Source organism: Desmodus rotundus, chromosome 12 (assembly GCF_022682495.2).
Source record: "Desmodus rotundus isolate HL8 chromosome 12, HLdesRot8A.1, whole genome shotgun sequence".
Classification (NCBI taxonomy): Eukaryota; Metazoa; Chordata; class Mammalia; order Chiroptera; family Phyllostomidae; genus Desmodus; species Desmodus rotundus.
Genome location: NC_071398.1, coordinates 20452456 through 20474999, shown reverse-complemented (window position 1 = coordinate 20474999; position 22544 = coordinate 20452456). Strand labels below are relative to the sequence as shown.

Sequence of the window (22544 nt, the reverse complement as noted above, 5' to 3'; positions counted from 1 at the left end):
AAGTACCATTTTCTCACCTTTGGCCTGTGTCTTCCCCTGCACACGTCCCTTCAGGAGTTGGGGGGTGGAGTTTCCTGAGTCCCGGAAACAGAAGTCCCATGGACTTGGAGGACTGTCTCCCTGTTCACCCTCTACAGCTCTCCCAGGAGGACCCTGAGAAACAGCCCACACCAGTAGGGAGGCCCTCGCAGCCTTCCCAGCCCCAGCTTCCCAGCTCCCCCTCTTTAAAGGGAGAGTGCAGTGAGTGGTGTGACTCAGGGTCCCTGGTAGGAGAGGATGGGCGGTGGGCACCGCAGCTGGGCTCTGCTGGAATCAGCTTCCCTGGGCCCAAGCCCAGCCTTGCTTTTGTATCGTTGCTGTCTCTGGAGAGACAGCAACCACATAGACAGACCCTCACTCACCTCACTGAGCCTCTGTCCTCAGAGCCGGCCCAGGGCTGAGGGGGAGACTTGCCCCTGCCCACAGGGTGGAGCTTGGCAGCCAGGAGGCCTGCCCAGAGGTCATTGGCTGGCTGAAGGTGGGGCTCCATGGACACTGGCCACCAGTGGACCCTGGGTTACTGGCTCCCACTTCCTGCCCTACCTGCCCCTTCTGCTGCCAGGCCAGACACAGGCCAGTGGCAGAAGCGTGCCGCGCTGGAGGGGCACAGCCCAGACTAAGGCTGCTCCCAAGTAGCTTTAGTGGGAGGAGCACAGCCCTGCCTGGGGAGCACTGTCCCATGGGGAGGTGGCAGAGAGCAGTGCCTAGCTGGTGAGCCTTGGGACAGGCCACAGTCCATCCCCCCACACCCGTAGTCTGTGCTCTGCACACCGCACCCCAGGGAGGTGCACCCTTCCCCCACCCTCCTCTCCCTCCCTGAGTCTTTGCAGTCGGGCCATTCTGGTGCATGTGAGAGGCTGGGCAGGCAGGGAACCCTTGGGCTAGGAAAAGGGGTGAGACCATGGTGCAGGCTGCGGACTCAAGCCCACGTTTTGGTCGTTGGTTCTGCTGCCCTGCACTCGAGGGGCTTGCTTTCAGACTGCGCGGGGCTCACCTCACAGGGGCCCAGCTGCCCTCCCCCACGGAGCCCCGTTGATCCTGGCCTGGGGCGCCGAGATTTCACCTGTCTTTATTTCTTTATTTCATGGTCGTGCCAGCGATGCTTGTTGGTCATAGAAAATGCGTAGTAGGTGAAAAAGCCTAGACAGGGGATGCCCCGGTGAAGAGGTAGTCACTGGGAAGGCTGGGTGTATTTTGTCTAGCATATTCCATTTGCCTTTCACAGGCTTATACACATTCTTTTGCATTTAGAAGCTGAAAATCCAGTATCAGATATCGAAAGCACTTTTGGGTCCCTAAGCATGATTGGGACTGCTGCCTTGGGTTTCGCTCTGTTGCCCGCCTCCCCCGCGGGATGGGCTCTAGGCGGTTTCTGATGGTGCGTGTCTGACAGTGAGGTGGCAGGCGTCTTGGTGGGCACGCATCTGTGCCCACATTTCAAGGTTGTGCTTTCATAAGCCTCATCCTCCCCCTCAGGGGTCTGGGAAGCAGGCTCCTGGTTCTGGCGTAGGGGTTGGCTTGGCCAGGGAAGAACCCTGCCAGGGCTCTGGTCGGGGAACTAGGACCCTGGCGTCCAGGACTCTGGAGGGTGAGTGAGGCCAGTGGGCAGGCGGGGCCAGAATCCTGGAGCAGAGTGGCTTGAGAGAGGTCGGAACCCTTTGGGCTGGGGCGTGGCTTTAGGAAGCTGAGGGCAGAAGTAGGTAGGCCCCTGGGGGGCGGTGTTTTTGTGAGGTCACTCTTGGGGGCGTGCCTCTGGGTCAGGGGCCGCAGCTGTGGCAGTGGGTCAGGCTCTGGGGAGACACAGCTGCGCTCAGTCCTCTTCCTTCTGGGAGCTTTGTCTCTTCCCCAGGCTCCTGGTACTGGGCCGCGGGCGGGGCAGGGGGGGTCAGGAGCAAGGGGACCCAGGTCAGGTGTGTCCCTCACTCTCAGTGAGAGCTAAGATGGTCACCGACTCTGCCCCACAGCATTCCAGTGTTGCTCCATTTCTCAGAGGAGGAAACTGAGCATCCGGATGGGGGTATGGTGGGGGTGTGCCAAGGCCAGTCAGCCTAGGTCACGTGTGAGTCAGAGACCCTTTTTCAGAAGGGGGAGTCTGGCAGCCGAGCTGCCTGGAGGTTGCTGGGCACCCAGACAGAGTCGGGCGGGAGGCCTGTCCCGTCTCACTGGGACTTGATAGCCAGTAGCGCCCTTAGCTTCATGCCTCGCTCTTGCTCTACAGACGCCCCGATGGGACCCTGCTTCTGTGGGTCTGCCGTCCGCACTGCGGAGGGGGGGGTGTGTGTGAGAGAGCGTGTGGGTCTTGGGTTGGGGTCTGTGTCTCCTCCTAGACTCTGGCTGTGTTCCTCACCCCTGGGGGCCTCGAGGTTCTGCTGATGGGGCCCCATGTGGAGAGCAGGGCAGCCTCTGATTAACGGGCTCAGCAGCTCTCTGGAGAGATGGTTTTTGTAACGTTTCTTCCTCACTGGTGGCTCCATACTGTTTTTTTTCTACCAGAAAACTTTTGCTGGCCAATATGGCTGCTTACTGTCACCAGCTCAGCTGCAGGAGGGGCAAGCTGCCCAGAGCCCAGGGCCGGGGGTCCAGCCCCCAGAGCCCGGGGTCCGGCCCCCAGAGCCCACCTGCACTGCCTGCCTTCTTTCATTTGCAGGAGGCTGAGAGGAGCTTGCGTATACAACCCTTTTCTTGAGGCTGGGTCCCCACCCGCCTTTCAGAGGCCAGTGGGGCCTGGAGACGCCTCAGGCCTTGCTTCAAGGCCCTGCCAACCTGCCACATCCCACCAGCTCCTGCCTGCCCGCCTGCCCTACTGTTGGCAGGTTCCCGTATCCCAAAATAGCTCTCTCTGGAGGAGACTCAAGCCCAGGGCTCAAGGAGGGAGATGAGTCTGGGGAGGGCCGCCAACTCCACTCTGAGACACGCAGGGGTGGGGGGCAGTGGGCGGGGGATACCCCACCAAGGCACGCCCCAGCAGCTATCGGGAACCTGCCCAAGAACCCAGTGTTGCTTTGCTGAGCTGGCTGCCCAGGAGGCCAGCTGGGAACGCAGGAGCGGGAGGCTCTGCCAGCTCTGGGCTGATGAGAAAAGCTCTGGTGCCTGGCTCCTGGGGAGACCCTCTGCTGCTCCTGGCTGCTGGCAGGGCCTGGGGGGCAGGGCACAAGCAGGCACACCGGATTCTGGGGGCCTTGAGCCTGAGGGCGGGCCCTGCCTCAGCCCTGCTGCCCCAGGGCTATGTGTGGGGAGGGCCTGAGTCAACCCTGTCCCAGATGTCCCCTTTGATCAAGAAACAAAAGGCATCTCTGTCAGAGAAGAGCAGAGCAGGGAGCCTTGTGGGGGAGGCAGCCCTGAGCCGGCTCAGGAGATCCTGCCAGCCTTTCGCTCAGGGCTGACCCCCACCCAGTCTGCTCCTCCCACAGGGCTGGGTGCCTGCGGGGAGGCGGGCTGCCTGCCCAGCACTGCCTGTTGGACAGGGTGCTGACAGGAAGGGCTCTGGATCCTTGGCCAGGGGCAGGGCACTGAGGAGGGGAGAGGCCAGTCTCCTCTCTGGGCAGATGTTACCTGCTCGGGTGAGTGGTGGTCTCCGGGCCCTGTGGGGGTGGGGGTGGGGACCTTGGTTCTAGTGTTGGCTACTCCCTCGCGCCCATACCCTGTCTCTCCATCTGCCTGAGAACTGGTATGAGGTCTGGGAGTCCCTACTGGCCCTGTTCAGGAGTCTCCCCAAGAAATGCTAGGGGCTCAGGGGAGGACAGAGGGCCTGCTTGCCGCTCTGCCAGGCCGCTGCCTACCTCTCCAGGGGCCCCCCGGCCCTGGTGGTTGGGATCCGCTCAGGCCCCCTCCTCTGGCCCCACCTGAGAAGGGCCCGGCCTGGCCCCACACCTCTGTCTGTCCTGGGCCTGAGGGTGGCTGCTGGATCCTGCAGTCAGCGCAGCTCCTTGCTGGCAGACCTTTCTGAAGAGCATGCAGCTGGGAGGTGTCCTGAGGCAGGGGCACCCCACTCAAGGGTGGCCTACCCTCCGTCAGCCCATAGGCACCCTCTTCTGCAGCCCCCTGGGTCATCCCACTGTACAGACTGCTTCTGTTTCCTGGCCAGAGCCACCATTCTGAATAAACCCCGGGGCTTAGAGTGCTCTTGCCTTAGAGTGACTCTAGGCCCACCCTCGGGAGACCCCCCACTCACTGCTTTAGTGTCCGAGCCACTTCGAGGGAGGAGTGGAATCTCCCTGAGGACCTGAGGGTGGACGCTGGAGCCTGGCTTCCAGGGCTAGTGGAGACAGTCAGCCGTCTGCCCCTAGGTGGTGGTGCCCACCCGCGTGGGGCAAGGCTACGTGTTTGAGGCCTCCCAGCCAGAGCAGGACGAGTACGACATCCCACGCCACCTGCTGGGCCCAGGACCCCAGGACATCTACGACGTGCCCCCTGTTCGAGGGCTGCTTCCCAGCCAGTACGGCCAGGAGGTAGGTGTGGGGGCTGGAGTGGGGGCGACTCGGGCTGGCCCTGCCCAGGGAGCTGGGCTTTCTCAGCCGTGGCCAGGGCAGGGGATCCTGGGGTGGCTGCTGTGGAGTTTCCACTCTCCATTTCCTCAGGGGACCCTGGCACCTGTGTCACTGCACCTTTCCTGCCCTCAGGTGTATGACACACCTCCCATGGCTGTCAAGGGCCCCAATGGCTGGGACCCATCCCTGGACGTGTATGACGTGCCCCCCAGTGTGGAGAAGAGCCTGCCGCCATCCAGCCACCACGCGGTGAGCAGCGGGGGAAGCGGGGGCCTCGGGCTGAGTCCCGACTGAGCTCAGGGTTCTGGGCGGGACTGCGAGTGTTTACGCTGCAGTGGGGCCCGTGTCTGCAGGGCCGGGGGCCTCAAGAGACTGACTCCAGACCCCGGCTCTGTCCTTCTCTTGCCCTGTGACGGGTGCTTCTCTGAGTCTCAGCTTCCTCAGCTGCATGGGTGCTTGAGAGGGACACCCAGGGTATCAGCAAGGTGACCACAGAATTTACCATCCAAACCAGGGCTCCTCTGAGAGCAAAGGAGGGGTGACCAATAATTATGAGAGGGAATTAGGCAGAAACCAGGACCGTCCTAGGCAAACCAGGTTGTCGTTACGCTGACAAGTAACACAAAAAGCTCAGTCACATACCTGCCACCGAGTAGTGAATACACAGGCGGTGGCGGTGGTGGTGGTGGTGGCTGTGATGGTGGAGGTGACTGATGGTGATGGTGGCGATGATGATGGTGGTGGTGGTGGTGGTGGTGGTGGTGGTGGTGGCTGTGATGGTGATGGGGGCATGGGGGTGGCTGTGGTGGTGGCAGCGAAGGTCGTAGTAGTATTGTAGCGGACCTCCCACTGAGTGTTCAAAGTTGCACAGTGAGCTAACTTACGGAACCCTCACAACAAACTGGTGAGGGAGCGTATATCTTACGGCTGAGCAGACGGGCCCTGCCTCAGGTCACACAGCTAGTGAGCAGTGGAGCCAGGAGTCTGAGCTCAGGTCTGGCTCCAGAGTAGGGCTCTGGAGTATAACCCGTGTGGATGAACCTGTGCACTCAGGCTGTGTCTGTGTACGTGACTGAGCCCTGGCCCTAGGCCCCTGGTGGGCAGAGGGGTGGGCAGCCTTGACCACCCTTTGGCCCCTCAGGTGTATGATGTTCCTCCATCGGTGAGCAAGGATGTCCCTGATGGCCCATTACTGCGTGAAGAAACCTATGACGTGCCCCCTGCCTTTGCCAAGGCCAAGCCCTTTGACCCAACCCGCCATCCGCTGGTCCTCGCCGTACCCCCTCCAGACTCACCGCCAACTGAGGATCTGTATGACGTGCCACCCCCTGCTCCCGACCTCTACGATGTGCCCCCTGGCTTGAGGCGGCCTGGCCCTGGCACCCTCTACGACGCCCCTCGCGAGCGGGCTCTTCCTCCTGAGGTGGCCGACAGCAGCATGGCTGACGACGGTGTGTACGCGGTGCCCCCCGCAGCTGAGCGAGAGGCCCCGGCTGCAGCCAAGCGCCTGTCTGCCTCCAGCACGGGCAGCACTCGCAGCAGCCAGTCGGCATCCTCCCTGGAGGCACCGGGGTCAGGCCGCGAGCCCCTGGAGCTGGAGGTGGCCGTGGAGGCCCTGGCCCGGCTGCAGCAGGGTGTGAGTGCCACTGTAGCCCACCTCTTGGACGTGGCAGGCAGTGCTGGTGGGTGTGGGGGCTGGCGCAGCAGCACCGAGCCTCAGGAGCCCCCAGTGCCGGACCTGCAAACTGCTGTGGCTGCCGTCCAGGGGGCCGTCCATGAGCTGCTAGAGTTTGCCCGCAGTGCCGTGGGCAATGCTGCCCACACTTCTGACCGCACGCTGCATGCCAAGCTTAGCCGGCAGTTGCAGAAGATGGAGGACGTGTACCAGACACTGGTGGCCCACGGTCAGACCTTCGACAGTAGCCGCGGAGGCCCTGGGGCCACTCCTGAAGACCTGGACCGCCTGGTGGCCTGCTCACGGGCTGTGCCCGAGGACGCCAAGCAGCTGGCCTCCTTCTTGCACGGCAACGCCTCGCTGCTCTTTAGACGGACCAAGGCCCCTGTCCCAGGGCCCGAGGGAGGCGGCCCCCTGCATCCCAACCCCACCGACAAGGCCAGCAGCATCCAGTCCCGGCCCCTGCCCTCACCGCCCAAGTTCACCTCCCAGGACTCACCAGATGGGCAGTACGAGAACAGTGAGGGGGGCTGGATGGAGGATTACGACTATGTCCACTTGCAGGTGGGTGCCTGCCCCGTCTAGCTTCCCTGGGACCCAGGGAAGCCCCTGGCCCAGTTTGAGCTCTGGTTTCTCCATCCTTGTCAGGGGGCCCTCATCACCCTGCACAGAGGCCTCTGTGGCCCAAGGAGGGTTTGGCCCCAGCAGGGGCTCAGGAGTCCCTATGTCCTCTCACTCTGACCCTCCAGGCCAGGCGAGCCCCGGAAGCCGATTCCCTTCCCCACCTCAAGCCTTTGGGTCAGGGTGTTCTTGTCATCGGGGTCCTGCAGTGCCAGCCAGGAAAGGCCCTCGAGCACCAGCAGGGGTGGGGCTTCCTGGTGACCAGGACTGAGGGGGCCGTAGTGTTTGGGGAGGAGGATTCTGAAGTACACGCAAAGACAGATACTTCCGGCAGGGGAAAGAGACACGGTGGTGGGAAGGTGGGGTAGGTCGGGCCTCTGAGCAGGGACACGGGTGCCAGTCAGTCTCAGCATTCCAGGCTGAGGGCCAGCAAATGCCAAGGCCCAGGGGTCAGGGACAGTGGGGCAGGCCCTGTGTGCCTAGGGGATGGGCACGGATGTGATTCCTGACACTGGAGCTGGGCAGGGAGGACGGCCGTGGCCACATAGAGCGTGCCCAGCCCTTCCTGTGCCGGCCTGAGATGGAGGAGCCCAGGAGAGCCGCTTCCTCAGGAAGCTGCCCCACCTGGCCTGTGGGGCTTCCTGCTCACTCAGCCCAGTCCTTGTCTGCCCCCCAGGGGAAGGAGGAGTTTGAGAAGACTCAGAAGGAGCTGTTGGAAAAGGGCAACATCATGCGGCAGGGGAAGGGCCAGCTGGAGCTGCAGCAGGTGAGGATGCGCCCAGGGTCACCAGCCTGGCCCAGCAAGGGCTTCTCAGCCATCAGAGGAGCTGACTGCCCCTCGGCCAGTCTGCAGGGGGAGCTGCACCTCCCGGGCCCTGCCCGCCCGCCCCCACTGGCCTGCGTGACCGTCTCTGCCTGCGTGTTGGGTCGATGTTATCGTCAGAGTGCCCGTGGTGGCCGTGTTAGTGTGCACACGCAGAACAGTGTGGAAGAGAGAAAGCAAGCTCCCCAGACACGGTTTAAATGTGATACTTTGTGAGCAGTTACTTCTGCTTTTATCTCAAGCATTTTCCCATGGCATCGAACACTCTTCACAAAGGCCACATAACAGCTGTTGTTGAACATTTACGTTGTACCCAATCCACAGATACACTGTCTGCCAGCATAGAATTTCCTGCATATTTTGGATCACTTGAAAGAGATAGTTCAAAAAATTAGGGAGTTTTATTCTGACGATGAAGATAATAAAAATTATAGACTAGCACGAGATAATACAAACATTACCCATCAGGTTTCCCCCACCCCCTGCCCCGGGGCATGGAGCACCTGCCGGCTCCACCCCGAGACCCCGGTGCACGCGGACATAGCTGCAGCCTCCCCAGCTGACCCCCTCAGGCTGACGTGAGAATTATGAGTGAAGAAAGGTACAGGGCTTAGGACACCCCTGGCACATAGGTGATGCTCGGTAACGGGGTACCTGTGAATAATCGTATATAAAATACACGCAATCTCTACTGACTTAAGAAGTGACACGCACCTTATCCTCTTCGTTTCCTCTGGACTCAACCCATTTGTCCGGCCAGCTCCCGCCAGTGGGCCTTTAGGCTCCCGGTGTTACCTGTTGTAAGCGTCGCTGTGCTGAGTGCAGTTGTCTCACATGTCTTTCCGAGGGGTCCCTTAGGGAAGTCAGTGGGAGCTGGACTGAGTGTGCAGGGAAAACCCTAAGGATCCAGAGTTTCTAGTCTGCAGACAGGAAGCACAAGTAAAATACAGGCACATAAAATGTATTGACAAGGACGTTGATTGCTCCGTTTCCCTATCAGTGAAGACTCTGGACCCCCCTCCCCACAACTGTCCGAGAGTGTTGTTTGCGTGAAGTGTGACATTTTTGTGTGGTAGACGATTGTATAGCTGTTGCATTGAGAATTGTCAGAAAATGAAAAGACCTGCCAGAGTTCAGAACAGAACAGAAGTGAGTGCGTTCTCTTATAGACGAGAGAACCGAGTGGTGAGTTTCCCATAGCTGCCTAAGCGGGGAGGTTGGGGGGCTTTGAGTGTTACGTTTCATGTTGGTTTTGCCAGTTAAGTTAAGGCTTGACACCTCAGGTAGGACAGAACTTGTTTTTCTCCCTGAGTCTGTGCACAGCTGGTCACAGCCACTCAGTCCGCTGGTCGGAAGCAGCTCTGGTGAGGATGTGTCAGTCAAACCAGGCTCCCAGGCAAGGCTGCCGCTCATGGAAATTTCCCGCTTACACGTGCTCTTATACAAACTCATTAGCATGAAATGATTGACCTGCTGTCGGCGCTAAAAGTAGGTGATAAAATATTATATAGTGTTTTCAGGTTTTTTAAAGTGTTTGTAATTTTTTTAAAGATTTTATTTATTTACTTTTAGAGAGGAAGGGAGAGAGAAAGAGAAGGAAAGAAACATCAGTGTGTGAGAGATACACCCATTGGTTGCCTCTCATGCATCCCCCAACCGGGGACCTGGCCTGCAACCCAGGCACGTGCCCCAACTGGGAATTGAACCGGCGACCTTTCAGTTCACAGGTGCCCAGTCCAACCTATGAACCATACCAGTCCATACCAGTCTGGGCTGAAAATCTTGAACAATATTTACCAATTTTTTGTGTAAGTTTTTGTTTTCCAAAATTTTACAAATACCAAGGCATTTACTTTTGTTTAGAATTTTTATCATGAAAAATGTAATACATTTATAAATTTGAAGAAAACTAGTCCTCTGGGTCCCATTCACTCAGCCTCAGCCTTTCTTGACACAGCAGCTAATCCTGTTTGGTCTGGCCCCTCTTACCCCAGATCATTTTGAAGATGTTATTTTATGTGCAAATAACTTTAGTGTGTCATTCTAAAGGATATTTACCAGACTTTTTAACATTCTTTTGGGTGCATGGGATTCCGGGTGATGGCTACCTATTCCCACACCCCCCCCGCCAGCTTGGTGTATTTGAATCTTTTTATGTTGTATATGTTAGGAAGAACTATTTTCTTAACTTTCCATTTTGAAAATATATAGACGCACAGGAAGTTGCAAAGGGAATGCAGAGCAGTCCTGTGCCCCCATCGCCAGTCCCTTCCCCACGATCACATCCGACCAGACACTGGGCAAGAGGTTGACGTCCCTCACCCTTCAGCTGCTCCCCTCTCTCCATTTCTACCATTTTGTCATTTAAAACACGTCACATAGATGGAATCATACATGAGACTGGGGAAAGTCATGTGGAGAACCTCTAGAACAACACACGCTGCTTGCGGAGGATACAGGCTCCGCCAGCAGCGCTGAGGAGGCCCGTTCCCCCGCCCCCGACTCGGGGCCGCGGATTCCGAGCGTCGTCCCTGTTCGTTCCTTCCTGCCGGGTGCCTGCAGTTTCACTCTGCTTTCCCTCTCCCCAGCTGAAGCAGTTCGAGCGGCTGGAGCAGGAGGTGTCACGGCCCATAGACCACGACCTGACCAACTGGACGCCGGCCCAGCCACTGGCCCCGGGGCGCACGGGTGGCCTGGGCCCCTCGGACCGGCAGCTGCTGCTCTTCTACCTGGAGCAGTGTGAGGCCAACCTGACCACGCTCACCAACGCGGTGGACGCCTTCTTCACCGCCGTGGCCACCAACCAGCCACCCAAGATCTTTGTGGCACACAGCAAGTTCGTCATTCTCAGCGCCCACAAGCTGGTGTTCATCGGGGACACACTGTCACGGCAGGCCAAGGCCGCTGACGTGCGCAGCCAGGTGACTCACTACAGCAACCTGCTGTGCGACCTCCTGCGCGGTATCGTGGCAACCACCAAGGCCGCCGCCCTGCAGTACCCGTCGCCCGCCGCTGCCCAGGACATGGTGGACAGGGTCAGGGAGCTGGGCCACAGCACCCAGCAGTTCCGCCGGGTTCTGGGCCAGCTGGCGGCTGCCTGAGAACACATGACCTGAGAGATGGGGGCCAGGGGAGGAGGGCAGTGAGGCCTGGGCTGCCCTGGGCACCCTCCCCGAGAGTCTCGGTGCTGCGGGCGTGGGGACAGGCAACCCCAGCTCCACCCAGGCCTGGTGCCCTGGATGCCCAGGGATTTGTACATATTTATGATAGGGCAGGGTGTGGGCTCAGAGGGGCCCAAGCAGAGCTAGGCCTCCGGAGCTGGTGGGCTTCCCCGAGTGCACTGTGGGCCTGGGGAGGGTCCCAACACTGGGTGGCCCAGCCAGGAGCATGCAGGCCCCTTGACCCACACGGCCTTGGGTGACCCCTGGGGGCTGACCCCATCCCCATGAGGGTGCCATGGCCCCCCACCACCACCAGGGGTCAGTGCAGCTGTGATGTGTTCCTTCTCAGCACCAGGAGAAAACCCTAAAAAACTATTTTTCAATATTGATTTTCCAGTAATTTGGCTAATAGTCTACATTTAAATAAAATATAAAAAATGAAAAGCAGCCTCCTGAGGTGTGAGGGGCAAGAGGACCCTTGGGTGGGAAGGCAGGTACTTCCCCACTGTGGATGCCCGGGATAGGAGTAGGGGATTGAAGGGATAGGAGTAGGGGATTGGAGGGACCTTTGGTGAGGCTGTGGGTGGCCTCTTGGGAGGGTGAGTCCCAGCAGAAGAAAATCAAGTCCATGGGGAGCAGGACTGGACCAGGGAGCTGAGGCCAGGAACCTCCTGCCTGGTGGGGGCCAGATTTGTGAATGGCTCCAAGGGGGCCCCGGGTGCAACCCACCCACTGTGCAGTCAGATGTCTGGGTCTGGTTTGGTAGTCTGGGAGTCGGGCCTGGTCTCCCCTTCCTGGGCTGCTGCCTCTGCCTTTTTCCCTCCAGCGTCCTACGTTCTGCACGGGCCACGGCGCCCCTGGCTGGTCCTTTAATGGGACAGAAGCAGCTGGGAAAGGGCAGCAGCTCCCTCATCCACCACTGAGAATGGGGGGTTCTTTCCAGTGTCTGCAGTGTGGGCGTGGGAGAGGCAGCCCGGGGCCCCTCCCGGGAGGGTTCCTGGAACCAGAGGTGCATGCAGCCAGCAGTAGGCTTGTCCTCTGGATGCCGCTCCCCAGTGCTGGGCCCCCAGCAGGATGAGCAGGGGGCAGGTGGTAAGGACTCCGCAGCCCAGCCCGGGTGGGAGTGTGGGGGTCAAAGTCCCATTCATCTGCATGTGCCCTCCCTGGCCACTCTCTGGGGATGTGGACTTAGGAGAGCCCCTCCCAGGGACCCCCCAGCTGCCTGCCCCAGCAAAGGCCCAAGTTCAGGGGCAAAGTGAGGCCTCAGAGGTCCCAACACGGTACAGACACCATCGATATGTTTCTCACAAGTTTATTGAGGCTTGTGGGAGCAGGGTTGCAGGGAGACCAGGGCAGGGCCAGGGGCTCAGTTGTTGGCCAGGATCTGCCGCACCCAGGGCATGAGCTCCGTGACGCGGGCATACACTGCAGGCGTGGAGGTGGAGCAGATGCCGCTGCCCCAGGACACGATGCCCACCAAGGTCCAGGCTGCACCCTTCTGGCAGACCAGGGGGCCGCCAGAGTCGCCCTGCAGGGGAAGGAGAAGGGGGCTTGGACCTGGCAGCCTAGAGGCCCCTGAATATCGTTCCCATAGCCCAGCCCAGGGCCTCACACGCAGCAGACCCAGCACCAGTATCCTGGAGAGACTGTGAAAGGAACCTGGGCAGTGCCTTCTGTGGTTTGTGCCCCTGGAAGTCTGGGCCGCCCCCCAGGGTAAGGTTCTGTGTTGGAGGCTCAGTGAAGCGGGTTTGACTGATGGGAGGAAACCGTGTCTGGTGCCGGCTGTGGGGCCACTGTGAGGATGGGCTGCTTCGGGAGCCTTTCTGGGCTTCCCTGTTCTGCTGCCCAGGCTGCACACTGCACAGCTCCAGGAGGCACCATTTGCTCAGGTGCCAGCCTCAGCGGAGTCTTGCACTGTGGTGGCTCCAAGACCAGAGCCCCCTGTTCTGGCACTTTCCCGAGGTCATTGATGATCCGCCAGGATCCCAACTACTCGGGTAGGAATGCCCAGGAAGAAAGTGGCAGGTCCTAGAAGAGAGGCTGCCTGCCCCTTCCATTTCCTCTCTGCCAGAGCCCTGGCCCTGGCTTTTGCCTGAACCCACTGACGGCTGGGAGGGAAGGGGTGCAGAGCAAGCCCGAGGCCATACCATGCAGGAGGAGACGCCGCTGGCGCCTGCGCACACCATGGCGTCGGTTATCTTGTTGCCCCAGAACTTCTTGCATTTGTCGTTGGACAGGAGGGGCAGGGCCGCCTGCTGCAGCTTGTCGGGGGTGTTCTCATCTGGAAGGGTGGGGTGGGGGATCAGCAGCTGCAACCCCACTCTGCCCCAGCCTCCACCGCCTGCCCACCCGGGGGTCACTCACTGCTGTATTTGGTCAGGCCCCAGCCAGTGGTGGCGCACAGTGTCCCAGCAGCAAAGTCATCGGCCTCGTCAGGCAGGCACACGGCAGACACGGTCTGGGAGAAGCGGGCGGGCGTGGCCAGCTTCAGCAGGGTGATGTCGTTGTTGGTGGTGATCGTGTTGTACTTGGGGTTCTTGAAAACCTGTGGGGCGGGGCCAACAGCCCCAGTGGGGGTCAGGGGAGAAGCTGACACAGGGCTGGGCTACCCCTCTGCGCCTCAGTTCCCTCTCGGAGCAGCGGCTTGTTCAGCTGGGCAGCTCCTTCTGTGGGCCCAGGACCCCGGGCCCAGACTGCCACTGCACGGGACCTCACACACCCTGCTTTCTTCTTTGCCCTGTCGTGCTGGGGTGTTGGGGTGATTGGGAGGAGCTGGGGCTCCCTCTCACTCCCTGAGTCCAGGGGCTTTTCAGGCTTGTTGGTGCAGCCCAGTTAGCTTGGGCTGCAACTCCCAACGGCCTACCACGCCTGGGGCCACCTGGGCTCCGGGGCCACCGTACCTTGGCAATCTTCAGCACCTGGATGTCCTCGGCATCTGAGCCCTGGTCAAACTCCCCAGCCACGACCAGATGGGAGGTTCTGGAGAGGGCCATAGAAAGGAGGGGGGTCCTGCTATGAAATGGGGGAGCCCTGCGGCAGGGGCAGGGTGCTTGTGTGTGAGTGTGAGTGCATGCGTGTGCGGACATGCGGGTGTGTGTACACCTGTGTGTGGTACTGATCACAGAGATGGGAGCTCAGAGTGTTCACAGCTGCTCCTGGAACACCTGCTGACTGTCTCCTTCCCGGTGACCCATTGGGAGACTAGCAAGATGACTTTTCTATGCATTTCCGAATTAGGAAACAGGAGTGGAGTTAAAGGACTAGTCCTCAGTCCTGAGGGGCCTCCTCTCACCCCAGGGGGTTTCCTAGGGGCCCCAGACTCTCACTTGACCCCGCAGTGGGCAGCGGTGACCACCCAGTCCTCGCTGATGAGGGAGCCCCCGCAGAAGTGGAAGCCGGTGTCGTCCTGGAGGAAGATGGAGAAGTCAGCACTGACTGGACACCAGCAGCCCCCAGTAGGCCCACCACCCCCATGTGCCCCCAGTCACAGGCAGAATACCCCCTCACCTGCAGGGACACCTGCCAGGGCCAGGAGCCAGGGACAGCGTCCTCCCCATTGACGATCCTGGACAGGCCACTCAGCATGGGTGGGATGGCAGGGACCCCACAGCCTGGGGGTGGGGGCGATGGGAAGGGTGAAGAAGGTCTGAGGCCTGGGTCCAATCTGCAGAAATCCTGGCTCCTACCTCAGCCAGATCACATAGGACCCCCCCCCACCCCGCCACACTGCCTCCTCCTACAGGCGCCTTCTCCTGGCACCCCCAACGTGTAGGCTCATGGACCCTGCCCAGCAAGCTGCGTAGCTTGCTGACCCCAGTCATCCTTCTGAGGACACAGAGGGACAGACCTGTTCCCCTTCCGGCCATCCTGCCTGACGGAGCAGGACACGGGCTGAGAAACCAGCCTGCCTGGCTTGACCCCGGCCCCTTCCTTGCTGAGACTTCAGACCAGTCACTGACACTCGGGTGCTCACTTTCCGCAGTAACCCGGGGAGCAAGCAGCTCTAACCTCACAGGGCGAGGCTCACCTGTTCCATTCGTGGGGCGAGGGGTGTAGAATTAAAACCTGACAACCCAGGTGCGCGGGGCATGGGGAACTCGGACCCTACTGAGGGTCTGTGAGGCGTTCCCTTTGACACAGCTGGGCCCGCGCTGCGCTCTCTATCCCCGAGGTTTCAGGAGCTGCTCTCTGCACAAAGTTTTTGTCTCTTAATGCCGTAATCAAATGGGACTATGATTCCACACCATGAAAGGACACAATGAGGAAACAAAAGACTTGAATTGTCACAGGAACATGAGAAACGACAGGTGTACTTAATACACCCATGCTGCATTTGCTGGGTCAGGACCAGGCAGGCTCCGCCCCCAAGCACAGGTATTACCATTTGTAGCCCCTACAACCAGCCAGGCCATCACGAGGGTCACACAGGCCTTGCTACCTGCCCCTCCTGCCCGTGGGGATAGGGAAATGGACCAGCCCCTCACTGAAGATGGTTGTCGCCAAAACATATGTCATCAGCATAATCTGTTTTCTTGCAGTAGCAAAGAGATTAGACAGAAACTGCGACGCATTTACACAGCTGAGCACTTCCCAGTGGTTAAAGTGAACGAGCTGGGCTGTCAACAGGGGTAAAGCTGTAACAGTCACCACGTGGGTGGAAAAAGCGTGCAGTGGGACTGGTGTAGAGCATCCTGCTCTTGACGTACGTTTTCTCAGAGGTTGCACGTTGTCTGTGGATCTATAACTATGTAGCTAATGTGCAGAACCCGCACAGAAGGCCAGATGAGGCATCACCTTCCAAGGGAAGGAGGGAGAAGGGAGCTATCGCTGAATCTTTTTTACATTTTAAAAGAAATACCTCAAACAAATCTGCCAAAAGGTAACATTTGCTGAATCCCGATGATACATGAATGTCATATGATTTTCTGCATATTTTTACAGTTTCTTCTTTTTTCAAAATAGAAAGTAAAATGTTAGCAAGTGCCTGGCACATAAATAAAACCCTGGGTCTCCACCTGGACGGCATCTGCGACCACACCCTCACTCTGCCCACAGCGCCCGCCTGGGCCGCTGCTGGGGCCTCAGACCTCGGTGGGGCGCAGACTTGTCTTTTCCTCCCACTGGGGGCAGGGTGCGAGGCTCAGAAAGCCCAGAAGGGGCCCTCTGCCCCCTGCAGCCTCAGCTGGCCAGTCGCTGTGTGAGGCCCAGGGCGGAGGACTCAGAGCTCCCCCTTGGCCAGGCCCTAGGGTTCGCTCTGGACAGAGCCCCTCTGTCTCTGGGGTCCCTGGGGACTTAGGGACCTCCTCCCCACCTCACCCCAGGCCCAGCTGCCCACCCCCTTACACACGCTTACCAAAGGCGGCCCCCACGAGGGCAAAGCAGGAGAGGAGCCAGAGATTGGCCATGTTGCTGCAGTCAGGGGGCTTATGCAGTGCCTGCTGAGACGTCTGCCTTTATATCCTCTGGAGCCCGTAGACGTCACCAAGCCCCTCGGTCCTGGCCAGTCAGAGAGGCCTGAGAGCCACCCTCCCTGTTGTCCAGGGACCTTGGGTGATAAGCGGGGGCCAAGCCCCTCTTGCAGCCAGGCCTGGCTCTCAGCCTAGGATGCCCCAGCGCCTGAGAAAGGGGCAGCTGCACTGGTCCAACGTCACCCATAAGATGTGGCAACACCAGGCATTCCCAGGGTGCCACGGGCAAGGCCGGCCACCCAGCTGGGAGCCCGGGTCCTACAGGGCCCAGCTCTGTGTGTCCGTGCCAGGACGCAGCCACAGGGGCCTCTGCCGATCCCAGTGCGGCAGGGAGGACCCTCAGCTCCTGGTAACAGGCAGTCCCACCAAGGGACCCAAGAATTAATGCACAGGAGCCCAGCAGGTTTCAGTGGGCGGCCTGCAGTCCCATGAACACGGCCTCAGCTTCTGAGCTTTAGAGTGTGTTCAGTGAGTGTATCACTCCTCGGAAAGGCAAGTATTACACAGATATCCTGGGCGACCCAGGGAGTCACCTCGAAACCAGCCCAGCCAAGCAGCTTCAGAGCGGTGTGAGGCTCTGTGTGGGCCTGACGGAGCCGCCCACAGCAGCCACGTGGGGGCCTCCAGCAGGTTGCAGGTAGCTGCTGTCCCATGTCTACCACTGGGCTAAGCTGAGTCCTCTTTTTCTGTGATAATTCACGATTTAAGAAACTAGTCCTAGTATGAAGCTTTTGTCCCATAAAATGGGGCTCTGATTCTACACCATTAAAGCACATATTGAGGAGACAGAGAAGAGGGTTAGGTGTCACGGGGCAACGAGAAAAGGACAGGTGTGTGTGCATTTGCCCTAGGCAGAGGCAGAGCAACTTCTCAGCATCTGTACGCAGGTCCCTCTGCCCTCCATGGCTGGGCTGGGCCTGGACACCAGGGCACTCACAGGAATAGAGCACACGGTGCCCAGCCCCCACAGGCTGAGACCCCAGTGAGAGAGACAGATGCTAAACAAATAAGAATATAATGCTTTTTGCAGTATAGTTTACAATTGCCAAGCTGTCAAAGCAACCCGTGCCCACCAATAGATGAGTGGGTAAAAAAGTGGTGGTACACGTGTACTGCGGAGTATTACTCGCCAAAAAAGAAGAATGGAATCTTACCATTTGCAACAGCACGGATGGACCTAGAGGGTGTTATGCTCAGTGAAATAAGCCAGTCAGAGAAAGACAAGTGCCAAATGATTCCACTTATATGTAGAATGTAAAGAACAAAATAGAAACAGACTCGTAGATACAGAGAACAGACTAATGGTTGCCAGAGGGAATGGGGTGGGGGCACTGGGTGAAAATGGTGAAGGGATTAAGAAGTGCGAATTGGGCCCTGGCTGGTGTGGCTCAGTGGATGGAGCGCCAGCCAGTGAACCAAAGGGTCGCAAGTTTGATTCCCAGTCAGGGCACATGCCTGGGCTGCTAGGCCAGGTCCCTGGGTTGGGGGCACATGAGAGGCAACCACACATTGATGTTTCTCTCCTCTTTCTCCCTTCCTTCCCCTCTAAAAATAAACAAATAAATTAAAAAAATTTTAACAGTACAAATCGGTGGTTACAGGTAATAGTCATGGGGATGTAAGTACAGCACAGGGAATACAGTCGATAATATTGTAGTAACTAGTACGGTGCCAGGTGGGTACTAGAAATATTGAGGGGAACACTTTGTAAAGTATATGACTGTGTAGCCACTAAGCTGTGTACCTGAAAGCAACACGAAATAAGACTGAAAGAGACAAACAGCAATAGAATGTTTTAAGTCCACTCACTGGGCAGAGGGAAGGCAGAACACCGCTGCTCAGGCCTCACTGGTGAGAAGGTTCACAAAGGCAAATTCGGTGGGTGGGTGGGTCTTCGCCAGCACCTCTGGGGCCTTAGTCAACGGTCATCTAGAGAGACGGTGGCCAGCGTGAACAGGACAGTGTCACTAGTCCAGACTTGAACTTGATTGGCTTCGAAGTTTTGTCTTTGGCTGTAAACTTACTTTTTTCCCCAGAGGTGTGTGTTCCCCGCAGGGGGAGCGCCAGGTGAGCAGAGCTCCGACAGGTGGGGACAGTGGCTGCCACTAGGACAAGCTCCCGAGGCCCTGAAGCCCCTCGGTGGGTAAGGGCTGAGGCAGCCACATTCCGGGGGCGTGGAGGATGGGCTAGCTGCCGTTTACTGAGTCTGAAGCTTTTTGATGTTTGAACTGGCTGGGTGCCATCACCCTGGGGTGTCCTGGCCGAGCGTGGGTCCCGGCTTTGAGCATGAGGAATCCATATTTAAATGTCAAGCCAGAGTAATTTATTGAAGTATCAACATTTGCCAGGTACTCCCCCCTGACCCCCCCCCCACCCACTCATTCCAAGCAGGTAGCCAAGTCATTTGTATTTTTCTTGACTCGGGGCGTTTTCCAGAGCAGAAAACAGAAGCAGGACGGTTGCACGAGCCGGTCCTCAGCCGATGGCAGTATGGGAGGAACATGGCCTCAGAAGGCCACATACACCCAGTCTGCAAGGAGACGTCTGTGCATTTGGTGATGTGTTTTTACTTTGAGGGACTCCTTGGGCCCCCACCCCATGCCCCCATTCCAACCAGACTGCGAGGTGAGCACCGCCTGGTGGCAGGATAACCGTCTTGCCAGGAGTGACAGCCATCGCCCTTGCCGAAAGCCATCTCCTCCTCTTTGTCCACACAGAGGGTCCCCTCGGAGGGTCACTCCACCAGCTCTCAGGGGTTAGAACTCTGACTAATACATGCCCGTGAAGACACACAGGGGTGAGGACAGTGCCACCCCAGCGCACGTTGGCAGGCTCATGGGCATGTGGTGCCCGCACTTCGGCTGCCACCTGGAGACCTGGAGGAGGGAGAGAGACCCCGACCCGGAGGCATGCACACCATCACCGCACTGCCGGGCAGAGGCTGGCAGCCGCACACCAGGTCTCTGCGTGTGTGCACTCCTCTGAGAAAAGCGAAGCCTTATTGTTTAGCCACTGTCAGCCATGTATGTTATTACACAAAGCATCTTAAGTGATACAAAATAATCATAAGATGGGCGCTACCTGTCTTCCATTTTCCCCTTCAGGTCCACTCTCAACCCCTCTCCACCTCACTGGCCTCCAGCAGGCTGACCCTCAGGGATGAGACTGCAGGACAGCTTCCCAGGCCTTCAGGCTTCCTGTTGGGGTCAGCCCAGGGGAGGCCGCAACAGGAGCAGGGCCCCGCCAGGGGTCGGAGAGAGAAGTGGGATGTTTATTCTTGGGCTCCCTTCCTGAGTGGCGGCTGTGGGTGGGTTGGCTGCCTCCCTTCACAGAGGGCACAGCTCCTTCCAGACAGCCCTCTCTGCACCGTAACCCTCCCGGGTTCTCGGACTGCCCGCCCCTTGTCCTTCGGCTCTGGGTGTATCCCCATTGTTGCTAGAACCCCGTGCACCTCACCATCCTTTGTTGGTTTCCCTAAATCCTGTACACTATTTGTAAAAGTTCCCGGTATTAAAACTCTTCTAGCCCTGACTGGTGTGTCTCAGTGGGTTGGGCATTGTCCTGAAAACCGAAGGGTCCCAGTTCAATTCCCAGTCACGGCTCCAGCTGGGGGTGCTAGAGGTGACCTATCGGTGTTTCTCACAAACAGTGATGTTTCTGTCCCTTTCTTTCTCCCTCCCTTCCCCTCTCTATAAAAACATTTTTAAAAATCTCTAAAAAAGAAAAGAAAACCTCCTGTGGTGGGGCTCAGTTGGTTGGAGTGTAGTGCTGTAAACTGAAATGTCACAGGTTCAAGTCCCAGTCAGGGCACATACCTACCTAAGTTGCAGGTTGGATCCCTAGTTGGGTTGCTACAGGAAGCAACCAATCGATGTTTCTCTCTCTCCCTCTCTCAGCAATGGAAGGAAAACAAAACAAAACAAACTAACAAACACTCAAGTGACCCAGTGTGAGTGTGCTGGCTGTTGGCGGGCAGGACTGTGGAGGTCGTAACTGCGGCCCCAGGGCCCCCAAGCTCAGGATTCTGGAATTGGGCTGCGCACGCAAGGGAGTCAAGGGAACCAAGAGCCACAGAAGACGAGCCCCCGCTGGCCTGCGGCAGGCAGCGGCATCGCAATCACCCAAACAGCGTTGCAGGTGGCAGAGGCTCAGTGCAGGCCAGGAGCAGGGCCTGGAGGTCGTGGGGCTGCGGCAGAACGTTCCTGCCGCACCAGGGGCGGTGAGAAGTGTCGGAGAGTCACTCGAATGGCCGATAAGCACGAGGAAAGATGACCGAAACCACAGTAAGATGTCACTTCACACCCGTTAGGGTGACTGAGATAAAAAACAAACAAAATAGTAAGAAAAGGAATTGGTGAAGGTGTGGAGGAATCTGAACCCTCGTGCTCTGCTGGTGGGAGTGCGCAATTGTGCAGCCCCTGTGGAAAATGGTGCGGTAGTTCCTAGAAAATTAAAAATCCATTCATCCTGCAATCCAAAAGAAAATGTCCAAAAAGACATTTGTGCGCCCACGTTTGTAGCCCTGGAGTGGCCGTGGGTTGGGGAACAGAAACCGCTAGGGGAAGGCCTCGAGTCCGGCCCCACCGGCTTCTGGCCCCTCCCCCACTGGCAGCTGACCGGTTCCCAGCCCTCCGCCACCTGTGCAGGTGGGGTGCAGGGCCCGCAGGTCCAGGCCAGCTGTTTGCTCCCAAGGCCAGGGCCTCAAGTTGCCTAGGGCCACCTCGTCCCCTCCCCCACCCGCCCTGCCTCTACTCCAGCCCCTGTGCCTTGCAGTGTCTCCCCCAAGGGCCCACCTCCGTGGGCCCCCTGGCCACTCGCACCGGCCTCCTGCCCTCAGACTCGCAGGACACCCAGGAACGCTCCGCCAGGCCTTTGCCCTCGCTGTTCCCTCTGCCTGGACACACTCCTCCGCGCTGCGGGATGGGCGCACACCCGCACTCTTCGTTTTCAACTCAAACGCCCCCTTGCGAGTGAGGCCCTCCTGCCTGGTAGTAATAGTAATAACGAGAATGACCGTGGAACTCCTTAGCTAGTGCTGATGTGTATTTTACTTTATTTTTTTTTTTTTACCCTTTTCCCTAAACTCTCCCACCCCTCCCGCGTGTGAGCTTGATGAAGGCAAGAATCGAAGTTCCGTTTCTTCTGGTTTTGTTCGTTCCAGCAGGGGCCTCGTAAGCACTGGCTGACAGTATGGTTTCCTGCAGAAGGGTCCCCAGTCCGCATCCTGTTTTGCGTCCTACTTTCCCTCCTATTATTGATACATGGCGACTATCCCCTCTCTGTCATTAGACAGTCTTCTAGAAGGAGCAAGGGGCAACAGGCACTTCGAGAAGAAGTACAAGGAGCAGCCAGAGCGGGCCATGTGTTAGGTCTGGTCCTAGCACGCTCCATGTGGGCCAGGCCCTTCCACAATGTGGGGCGCATACTCTAAGCAGCCCCGTTTCACATTCCTAGAAACGGGATCAGAGAGGGTAGGGAACTTGCCAAGGCCCCACAGCTGTGGTGCCGACGCCTGCACTGGGAGCCACCACGCTGCCGTAATCAGTGCAGCAGAAATGAGAATCGGCCACGAGGTAACATCTCCCTGTGCATTTGGGGCAGGCGGCTTGTCCTGCAGCTGGCAGCCTCCACCCTCAGAGCTCTCCCTCCCAGCTTCCCAACTGCTGGGACCGCTGCCTGCCACATTGCCCACACCAGAAGCAGGCCGCCCTGCTCCCGGGGTCGTGAGTTCAACTCCAGGGACCCCTGACAGCTGGGTAAAGAGGCCCAGGCCTGTGCGAACTGGCAGTGTGCCCCTTGCCTCTCCAAGCCACACTGCAAACAGCCCGAGAGGCCACCACAGATGCTGAAGCACGCCTTCGCTTGAGCCTTCTTGGCCGTCCGTTCTCAAAACCCGGGGCCACCCTCAGCCCCTGGCCATCTATCTGCGCCCTCACCTGTGACTCTGTCCCGGCACCTCCCCCTGCTTGGCCACACTGTCCAAGGGTTTTTGAACAACTATCAGACCAACTGAATGACTTGTCCAAGGTCCTCCCAACCATGAGAGATGAGGCTGAGGCTCAAACCTTGCCCAGGCCTGGTGGCTGTCACAGGGCCGCTCCCGAGGCAGGGCCTGTAGGAAGAAGCTGAGTGCAATGGGAATGAGAAACAGCCATGACCTGGCATTTTCCCCTTGCCAGTGGGTCAAGGGCCACCTTGATAGGCCCCACCTTTTCCCTTGGCCCTGGCCCCAAGGTCAGCCACGGCCACAGCTGCTGCTGTCCCAGGCAG

At 58.6% G+C, this 22544-nt stretch overlaps 2 protein-coding genes across 6 annotated transcripts in view; one reads left to right on the top strand and one right to left on the bottom strand.

The window, feature by feature from the left end:
* BCAR1 (BCAR1 scaffold protein, Cas family member) overlaps positions 1-11250 on the top strand; it is a 37676-nt gene extending 26426 nt beyond the window's left edge. For all 4 annotated transcript variants that reach the window (XM_024556069.3, XM_071220074.1, XM_024556070.4 and 1 more), the window contains 5 exons: positions 4326-4487; positions 4659-4775; positions 5668-6765; positions 7499-7588; positions 10234-11250. In XM_024556069.3, the coding sequence (XP_024411837.2) occupies positions 4326-4487; positions 4659-4775; positions 5668-6765; positions 7499-7588; positions 10234-10746 (1980 nt within the window). In that variant the 3' untranslated portion in view covers positions 10747-11250. The remainder of the gene's footprint in view (positions 1-4325; positions 4488-4658; positions 4776-5667; positions 6766-7498; positions 7589-10233) is intronic.
* An 852-nt stretch (positions 11251-12102) lies between these two features.
* Positions 12103-16315, bottom strand: LOC112300682 (chymotrypsinogen 2). 2 transcript variants are annotated; one of them, XM_024555979.3, is made up of 7 exons: positions 16160-16314; positions 14314-14417; positions 14133-14212; positions 13707-13785; positions 13171-13351; positions 12954-13087; positions 12103-12334 (listed from the first exon to the last, which is right to left on the bottom strand). In XM_024555979.3, exons 1-7 carry the CDS (start codon positions 16209-16211, stop codon positions 12173-12175), a joined length of 792 nt encoding a protein of 263 aa, XP_024411747.2. In that variant the 5' UTR covers positions 16212-16314; the 3' UTR covers positions 12103-12172. The 2 variants fall into 2 exon arrangements, with proteins under 2 accessions (XP_024411747.2, XP_071075947.1); XM_071219846.1 differs by lacking the exon at positions 12954-13087 and having other exon boundaries at positions 16160-16315.
* Positions 16316-22544: the final 6229 nt, after the last annotated feature.